General features: G+C 33.6%; 1 protein-coding gene across 1 annotated transcript; it reads left to right on the top strand.

Moving 5' to 3' along the window:
* The first annotated feature begins 4111 nt into the window (after nucleotides 1-4111).
* Nucleotides 4112-4954, top strand: LOC110115299 (EPIDERMAL PATTERNING FACTOR-like protein 4). Its single transcript, XM_020848490.2, has 2 exons — nucleotides 4112-4187; nucleotides 4710-4954. Exons 1-2 carry the CDS (start codon nucleotides 4112-4114, stop codon nucleotides 4952-4954), a joined length of 321 nt encoding a protein of 106 aa, XP_020704149.1.
* Nucleotides 4955-10219: the final 5265 nt, after the last annotated feature.

Genomic DNA, 10219 nt, shown 5'->3' with positions numbered 1-10219 from the left:
ACGCAACTTTTTGAGCTGAATTTCCCTGAAGTATTTGAACTTTACATACAACAACAGCAACAACAAGCCTTTATCCTACTAATTATGAATATTTCATTGAACTTCAATGATTAGATGTTATAATAAATGGGCTATTCACTCTGATTTGATATGAATAATCTATTATACTGCTATTTAAATGCAAATATATAACAACATATTCTTACATGTATCTATTTTAGATGAATTATTATGTGTGGAGACCAGACACACAAATCCGTCCAGTTTGTCTCTGTGAATAGTAAAAGTGCAGCGAACTACGCTTTTATTGTTCACCATTGCGCTTTTACTTTTCACGGAGATAAATCCGAACAATTCTTTATGTTCGATCTCTGCAGTACGTAATAATATCTCCCTATTTTATGATGAGTTTTAGGTACTCAATAGGTAAGTTACATAGCATGCACTTATCAAAAGGCTTTTTTGTTTAAAGTGTATATGTTTTATTTTTAATTAAGAGCTCTTAGACATCTATCTTAATTAGTAAAAAGCAATTATGATGAATCTCTCTATATATTCGCATAGATTTAATATTTGTAATTGATTTTGTGTCTACTTTATATCTAGTAATATTATTGTACTTTCCTTAAGCCTCTAATTAAAGCTTGAGATAGATTTTTATTTTTTTATATATTTTATAAAATTACATATCTTATATTAGACTATGCCCAAATAAAACTTTATTGCTAGTAGAGTAATCCAAATTGATATGTTATACATACAAAGACACAAATTTATGCGCGATAGCAAATTCTATTTTTAGGATGAGCCTTATTAATTTCGAAAGTATAAATATCAAATAATTAGGCAGTGTGTCCTAGAAGATGAGATTGAACCCATAATTAGTTAATGTCATGATTCGAGTATTGAGGGTAATTTGAAGGATTTAGATCTATATCTAAGATCCTTCGATATGGATTTTACTAGCCTACCCTATTTAAGGATGTGAATGATTATGTAAAAAAAATATGATATATATCATAGGGTAGGAAATATTACAAAAAAGAAAAGAAAAAAAAATGCCCCTTAATTATTTGTTAGGAGTGGAGTTTTTTTTTTTAATATTTGAGGATGAAACTTCATGAGCCCTTTTCTTCAATCTTATAAAATTAATGTCTCCAGTTAACATATCAGTGCCTTCTAACTTTGCTTGCTAAACATAAATCTATCTCATAAATTTATGTTGATGTTCTATTGTTTATGTGCTTAGTAAAGAAAAAAATATGAAATCGGGACTACAATAAAATATTTGCTTTATTAGATAATTTTCTCAAAAAAAAAATCATTATGATGATTTTTAATTTAGAATTTCTACATAAAACTAGATGAACCTTCCTAATATCTATGATTATGATCATCTATCATTAAAATGAGTTTAATGCTCAAAGTTAATTATCATTAATAGATAATCCATGAAATGACTAAAATTGATAGTACTTAAATAGACCATAAAGCCTAAGCAAAATTAAGTTGCAAAAGCTCAAAGCATTTATGCATATTTATACTAAAACATATAAAATAAGAAAGTCTTGTTTCATTAATATTTAAAGTTTTAAAATTTTCACTCAATATAGTACATCATTAGATTTTTAAAAATATCACATACTACCTATATCTATGAGGTATATCCTTAATATGTGACACCCCACCTAGGGTGGTAAATCTATATCATTGGACCTTAAAGTAAAAAAATTGTCCTTTTATTCATTTGAAATATTCTCCCTATACATATAGGATTTATGAGCTTATGATAGATTTTCATATTACCTCAATCCTATAAAATATTTAATCCCTTCTACATGAGATCTAGAACCTTGAAATGGATTATCCCTATTCTTTTAGCTCTTTAAAATTTATCAAACTCTCCTAAACAAAGAATTTATGACTTAAGATGGGTAGTCCTCTCTCTCTTCTTCTTACAATAGCAAGCTCTTCTAAATATAAGTTGTAAGACTTTAGGATGACATGGTTAAAACTAATACATTTTATTTATTGAAGTATTGTAGTTCACCTAGGTTGTCTAGTTACTAAGGAATTTAATCTTCTATCCTAACAAGTACATAATAAAAAATTATTTATGGGACTTAATTTTTATTAAAACTAATATATGGTCTTTTTAGACTAATGATTTCAAATTTGAATAATCATAATTGCTCCATTTATGTTTTTATAACCATATCAATAGTAGTTTGGTTTAATATATTTTTCACAAAGGGATAACTTTTTTTATGATAAGCAAATAATTTTTAGGTAATGCACACATATATATATAATACTTATAAGTTAACAAATAGATTAAAGTTCTCTATCATAATAGGACCTGATGCGTAAGTCATGCTTCTTAATTAATAACAAACTAAGTACCATATCTTGTATTTTTATTGAGAGCTTGATGTCATGAATTTTAAAGCATTAGATTAGTTGAGTTGGTTATACATTTTGTTCGAGGTTATAAAACTCATGTTGTGCGTTCTTAATCTCTTTGAGCTTTAAGTTGTGAGTCCGATCATAAATGTATACATCAGATTCAAGTAGAGGGATCATGCTTTAACGGTATGCTAAGCTCATGCATGTTATTGATTTAGGTTTGAGGTTAACATCCTTATTGTAATGACATAACTATAATCTTTATAATTTCTTAATGGTGAAGTAATTATTATTGTGAGATGATAGGCCATACTTTCTAATATATTGATAAAATTTAATAAAAAATTTAAGTAGTTATTCTAAAATATATATCCCAATATAAAATTAGACTCTTTGGAGATACTTAGTCTTTTAGATTTATATGCTCAAATCATCCATTGAATTCCACCATGATCTTTCCTGATTTGGCTATTTCCGAAATTTATATTTGAAAACTTTAACATCCTTCTATGTTAACTTTTATATTATAAAACATAGCTATGATTTCAATCAAGACTTTTATGTTCACAGACGCGTTTTTATAAATCAGAAAATTTGGTTGAGAAAGAATATACATAGAATATTCTTTTTTAATGTTAAGAAATGGAATTCGGTTGAAGTTGAGTTTGTGCATTTTGGAGTGTTATTATATTTTGGAGTAGAAAATGAGTTTTTCGATTGCAGATGGCCTTAAGACTCAAATATCATATGCAACAAAATAAGGGCATCTCCAAGACTCCAACCGAAAAATCAATTTTCCACTCCAAAATGCAATAAAATTTCAAAATGCTGTCATCTGTGTTCTATCGAACGTCGTTTCTTTTTCTTTCAAGCACTTCTTATGAAGGTAACCATCTTTGGCGTGCTTTTCTCTCTTTCGCGTGCTTCTTGGACAAATCCCGCAACATTTTTTTTTTTTGGCGTAGGTGAACATTTCGTTCACCTACTGGAATTTGGTGTGCGATTTATAATTCCAATGGAGCAAATGGCGGATGACATATGTTGGTATGGAGTTTGATTGGAGATGATCAAACAATAACATGTATAAAACTATATTGTAGAAGACTTGATGTCTCCTAAATTTAAATTTCTAGTACAAGAAAACTTGCCAAGAACATGCAATCTAAAGCTTGATACACAAACTATCATAGGAAACATACATGTTTGTATACATGTTTGTATGGTAATTTATAGCATAAACAAAAGGACCATTCTCAACTCTTTTTTTTTTTAATAATTTACACTTATTTCCTTACATATAAATTTGATTGCAACTTGAAAAATTAGGTCAAACTCAAGTTTGGATTGTTGCCCTAACTTCAATCACATATTAATTTATTCCAATATGGAGGTCTACCACTGTTATTATAATGTCAGCTTCTAAGCTGTCCAGTACTAATACAGCAATGTAGAATTGGTCATTCGGTTTGTATTCAAACCACAGCAGCGCCTCTTATTTCCTCTTCGGCCTCTCCTGCTCCTTCGTCTTAAAGGAAACAAATTTACCCTCGCTCTCTCCGTTTCTTCTTCCCCAACACGCCTGTCTCCCTTCCCGCTTTCTCACAACACAGTTTCTCTCTTTCTCTCTCTCTCTTTCTCTGTCGATCTGTTTATCTGGTCTACCTGTCTGCATCTGAACACAACTGCGCCACCGGCGAGCTTTGCCATGGGACTCCGGCGGAGCCATGGCCGCAGCATCTCTGCCGTCTTAGTTTGTCTCCTATTCTTCGCCATGGAAATAGGTATACTTCTTTCTCTGACTACTAAACAACCAAGTCCAAGATAACTTTCGCTAATTTGTCATTCAAATATCCTAAAAGCAACACTGACATAAAAAATGTCATTTTTTTCTTCAATGCACTGATCTGAAACGCTGCTGCTTTCCCCACATTTTTCCTCGGCTACAAAACCCACTTGCTATTCTTATCTAATAGTCTCTAGCATTAGTGCGGTCCCCTCCCACATTTTTCCCCTACGCTGCTTTCTTCCCTGTTATAGGAAAAATCCGTCAATGCCTTTGCAAGCAGATCCCCTCCTTTCCTTCTGCTCCTAACCAAAAAGGAGTCCAAAGCTCATCTTTTTTCACGGTCTTCTTCGTAATTTGCCCGAACCATCCACGACTTGAAATCCTTCAAGACACAATTATTTCTCCTAAAAATGCAACTTTTAATCATCATTAATCAAAAAGGGAGAGCCTTTTGTAACATTCAAGTGTTCCCCTCTCACAAGCTTTCGTTTTTCTCTTCTTTTGGGAAAAAACTCAGGTTTCTGTTCGGCAGAAATAGTTCACAAGGAAGAAACCAGCTTCATGAAATGGCAGAAGGCCCCAACCGGCCGGCAACTTCTCAACGGACCGGGATCCTCGCCGCCGACGTGCCGATGGCGCTGTGGTCGCTGCTTCCCCTGCCGGCCAGTCCACGTGGCAATCCAACCTGGTAGAAGCATACCGCTCGAATACTACCCTGAAGCCTGGCGATGCAAATGCGGCAACAAGCTCTTCATGCCCTGAAACTAAAAGAAAACAGGGGAGGAGCTGACGGTTCTGAAACCGCACTGTAATTTTCCTCTAGTTTTAAATATTCTTGTGACAGGAGAGAGATAGAGCGATGAAAGCGAGGCAGATAATTTTCTGCAAAAAACTCCCATTGATGTGTCCTTTTCCATGTACGTATGCCTATGCTTCTGTATCATTATCAAACAACTTGTTTTCCTTTTTTTTTTTTTAGCTTTCCCTGCTTCCCGTTTCTGAAATGAGAGAACTTTGGGAGTTTCTGATTAGGTTTTTGATTGCTAGTTCTTCTGAGATTTTTTATGTGTTCCTGTTGGAAAACAGAGGAGGTGGAGGAGGAGGGAAGAGAACGAGGGTAAACTGAAAGTGGTATTTGTCAAAATTTTGGTTTCTTTCAAAGAAAAATATATTATGTGCGAAAGGCGATTAAAGACGAATGAAAACGCATCACATCATTTTTTTTTGCTGTGTACTACTGTTATGTACTGCTCGATACGAGATGACATGGAGCGTTCTAATTTCACCTTTGAATTGTTCGATGACCCGCACAAAATATTTTTTTCCTTTCAAATACATAATGTCACTGGCTTTCAGTGTAGTATTTGAATATGGTATGAGTTAATTGATGAGTAAAAGGATGTCTTCGATATGTTAGACTTTGGATATGACATGTTATGGTGGAGGTTTAACTTATTTTTATAAATTAATTTATCAAAAAATATGCTTTAGAGAGGATCATTTAGCATTTAAAAAAAAATATTTAAGAAGTTGTAACATTTTAAACTATTTTTTTTACTAATTTTGATTAATTTAGTTTATATAATTTATAATCTTCATTTATTGTAACTTAATATTTAAAACCTGTTTTAGAAATTACAAAAAACTAAGGAAAATTGAAATTGTTGGATCCTATTTCGTAAGTGGGCGACACCTGATCTTTTTAGCAAGTAAGCCTAGGAGATTGGTACTCATGGATAGAGAAAGAGAATATAAAAGTTAGGTGGAAAATATTCTATTAGTTCAAGTGTCTCTTTAGGGTGTATTGAAAGATTCAAGATGTTCTTCACCTTTTATTTATAGGGATGTGATGGTAATGACAAATGCTACTTCAACAAGTAATAAAAAGTACAATATTAAATAACCATGGTACATATTGTCTTAGACACATGCATGTTAAACCCTGATAGACTCCATGCATAGTTGTTTCCTTTCTTTGGACTCCTTTGTTTCAGGGTGAGTTCTCTGAGTAAACATGGGCGAGTCAATTGATAAGGGCTGAGCTGTGAAGACTATAGCTGATGAATCCCTTGAAGTTGATGGCTGCAATTTTTATGGAGACTCATGATTGCTTCGATGTGGGAGGCAAGTCTGTTCAAGTTGCCGGAGTAGTGCACTTTCCATGGTTGGGTGAGTGTGCTGAGGCGAGCAGAAATCCTCTTGAGGTCCTTCTTTTTAGCTTGGATGAGTGACTGTCATTACTTCCATTTCGCCCTAGTTAGCCCCAAGTGACTTTAGTGGATGCTGCTTGGGGGGCGAGTCTAAACCTGAGTGGTTCGTGTGAATTCTTGGTTCCCAGCTTATGGGAGTCTAGACCTAAGTCGTAATGACAAATGCTACTTCAACAAGTAATAAAAAGTACAACATTAAATAACCATGATACATATTGTCTTAGACACATGCATGTTAAACCTAATAGACTCCATGAATAATTGTTTCCTTTCTTTGGAATCCTTTGTTTAGGGTGAGTTCTTTGAGTAGATATGGGTCAGTCAGCTGATGAGAGCTAAGCCAAAAAGACTATAGCGGATGAATCCCTTGAAGTTGATCACTGCCTTTTTTATGGAGTCTCATGATTGCTTCGATGTGGGAGGCAAGTCTGTTCAAGTTGTTGGAGTAGCGAACTCCATGGTCAGGTGAGTGTGGTGAGGCGAGCTAGAATCCTCTTGAGGTACTTCCTTTTAGCTTGGATGAGTGATTGTCATTTATTCCACTTAGCCCTAGTTGGCCCCAAGTGACTTTAGTGGATGCTGCTTGGGGGGCGAGTCTAGACCTGAGTGATTCGTGTGAACTCTTGGTTTTCAGCTTATGGGAGTCTAGACCTAAGTAGTTAAAAAATATATAAATAAGAACATTTCACAAAGCTAAAAAAGAAAAAGAAAAATATTTTATTTAAGCTTTATTGTTAGGCATCCTAAATTGTGACTGATGCTTTTTGATTGCATCAAAATTCCAAACAATTGAATATATCATTAAGATGTAAACCAAAAATAAAATCAAATTAGATCTTCATATCGTAAGCTAGATGTATTAGTCGCACTCCTTTGAGTCCATGTATTTCCTTAAGAATTTCTTGTAAAACGACACAAAAGGATCATATAAGCTATAACCAAACTATAAAGAGAACTCAAATGCGACTACCATTATGTATGTTCGGCACACTTTAATTTGCCTACTTGATTTTGCCTCTTAACTACAAAAAACATTAGAAGGCAGAAGAAACGACAAAGTAGGAAGCCTGAGGTTTTATTTGGGACGATTTTTTTACTATTTTTTAAAGCAGTTTTTTAATATAAAAATTTTTAGTTTAAGAAAACTTTATTCTTAAAAGTTATTTAAAGAGCAGTAAGAAAGCTGCCTAGAAGCCTAAGGCTCAAGAAGGCAAAGTCCTAATTCATGGCAAAGAGGCTAGAATAAGAACAATAATAATATAAGCCTTTTCTCTCACTACATGAAATAGGCTACATGAATCATTTTTCTCCATTATATCATATTAATAGTTAAATTCTTATTAAATCTTATAAAAAAATATCCTTTTTAATACTTTATAGACAAGCCTTTTTAGGTTTATAGCTACATTTCTTAATCTAAATGGAATCTAATACAACTATTAATCTAATAGGGTTATCGAAAGGCTGACAATTTATATGACCAAATCATGTAAGACAATTCTCTCTAATCTTATCTAACACTAGAGCTACTCCAACCTTTTCACTTATATACTTGTGTCACATTCTGTCTTTATATGTAAAGCTATTCATCCATCAGAGCATATCCATATTTACAACACTTGACTTTAAAATCAAGAGGCGACAAGCGCTCATGTCGCCCTCATAGTTAACTCCTAATTCGACTAATAATTAAGAGGTTTATTTTTTTGATAACACTAAATATATTTTATCATGAGAGGCTATCATAAAAAATCATGAACTTAATTTAGTTTAAAATATTATTTATTTTATTGCAAGATATTTTGATTGTTTTCTAAGTTTGCTTACAAATAAATAATCGACATTTTTTATATTAAATTAATGTCATATAATATAAAAAAATATTTTATAGTTTAAGAAATATATTGGATTAGGAAAATTTAACTTTATATGCTTATAATTCTCAAAATTTGAGAAATAAAACATTATTTTGATTCTCCAAAAAAACTGTGAGATTATTATGTACGGATGTTAGATGCTATCCGGAGGCAAATCAGAATACGCCACATCACCCCTGTTCGGTACCTGACTCAGTACCGCTCGGTACCCAACTTGATAACACAGACGTGACATATTATGATTAGCCTCAGAGCGGAGAACTATGTTCGACATCACTACAGAATAATCTCTCCTAAAAATGTGCCAAATAGTTTGACAACTTTGCTCCTATCAAAATTATTCTGAAATGACACTAATAATTTAATTTTTGGGGTTTTTACATACATACCACTTTATACCTTATATTTTACATATCTAACACCTAAAACTTAAATATTACAAAACAACAACTCAAACACAAACTTCACCTCATATCTGCCACTCCGTTTCACTCCGCTCACTCCGTTTCATCTCTCGTAATTTCCCGCGTTGTGCGTTGAAATTTTGCGCGGAAGCACCTACATCCGGAAGGCTGGAGAGAGAAAAGGTTGTTCTGCCACTCCATTTCACTCCTGATTTTGTCCGGCTTCTTCTGTTTTGTCGCACATAAACTTTAGGTTAATCCTTTCTTCCGCATAGCCTTCTCCCTCTTTTACTTTAGATTGTTCTATCTGCCACTCTGTTTTACTTTCTCCTCTTTTTACTAGCTGCATAGCCTTCTCCCTCTTTTTACTTTCTCCTCATTCTCTTTTATTTTTACATTTTTTTTCTAAAAATGTGGTGTTTAATTTGTCTTATTATTTCAGGTTATAGTTGAAAAAGAAATTGCTAGTGGGCGGCATACTTTGTCTAGAATGGATTGTGATGATTTATGTGGAGAGAATGAAGGGCATTTTTTTGTTACAATTAAATATGGAGGATTTTGGGTTGATACCAATGATAACTTTAGAAAGATATATAATGGTGGCAAACAAAGGACTGTCAAAATTGAGAAAGGAAGTATGAATCTTTTTATGCTCAAAACAGAGATTCTTAAAATATGTCCATGGCTTAAAGGGTATAAATATAGTATGCATTATCACATTCACAAAACATCACCGAAGGAATACAAAATTACAAATACTGACATAGACGTGGTAGAGATGGTTAAACATTCAAGTGGAAATTTTCGTGCTGAGTTAGTTATCTCAGTAGAAGAGGTAGATAGAGAGCAATCAAACACAAACCTCATGGGGGTTGTTGGTGCTGAATATATGGCAGAATGTTCTGTGATCCATAATGGTTGTATTTCAAGTGTTCAAACTACATGTAAAACCCCTCTAAAGCTAATTTTTTTGAGTGCAGTTAGTCCGTACGATCTGGCCTTAGTCCCGGACGAACTGAAGAAATTGTGAATAAATCTGTCAATTTCGTCTGTATGAACCTGGAAGGGTCGGGACAATCCGTCTGGACGAAATTTGTCCAGAGAGCAAGTCGTCCAGACGCTATTTAATTTCGTCTGGACGAAATTATGCCAGAGGGCAAATCGTTCCGGGACGAAATTCTGCCAGAGGGCAAATCGTTCCGGGACGAATTTTGGATCGTCCGGGACGATCAGTGTTAATAAATATTCGATAGAGATATTTTGGATTCATTTGAAGAGAGAGAAAGAGAAATCAAGAGAGAGAAAGAAGGAAAAGCTTGGTTTTGGGGCCCGCGGAGCGCTTTTCGTCCGACGACGCAGTTGGAAGATTTATTTATCTCGCAGTAAGAACTCCGAATCCTATTTCTGTTTTCGAAGATTTCGAGTTTTGATATTTCTGTGCTCAGTTTTGTGTTTCCGTTACCGAAAAACGCGTATAATTTTGTATTGACGAAAGTTTTACCGCGCAATTTTTGATATGTTTATGATATGATATTT

Source organism: Dendrobium catenatum, unplaced genomic scaffold (assembly GCF_001605985.2).
Source record: "Dendrobium catenatum unplaced genomic scaffold, ASM160598v2 fragScaff_scaffold_261, whole genome shotgun sequence".
NCBI lineage: Eukaryota > Viridiplantae > Streptophyta > Magnoliopsida > Asparagales > Orchidaceae > Dendrobium > Dendrobium catenatum.
The sequence above is the reverse complement of the archived record's forward strand: the minus strand, read 5'-3'. Positions and strand labels throughout refer to the sequence as shown.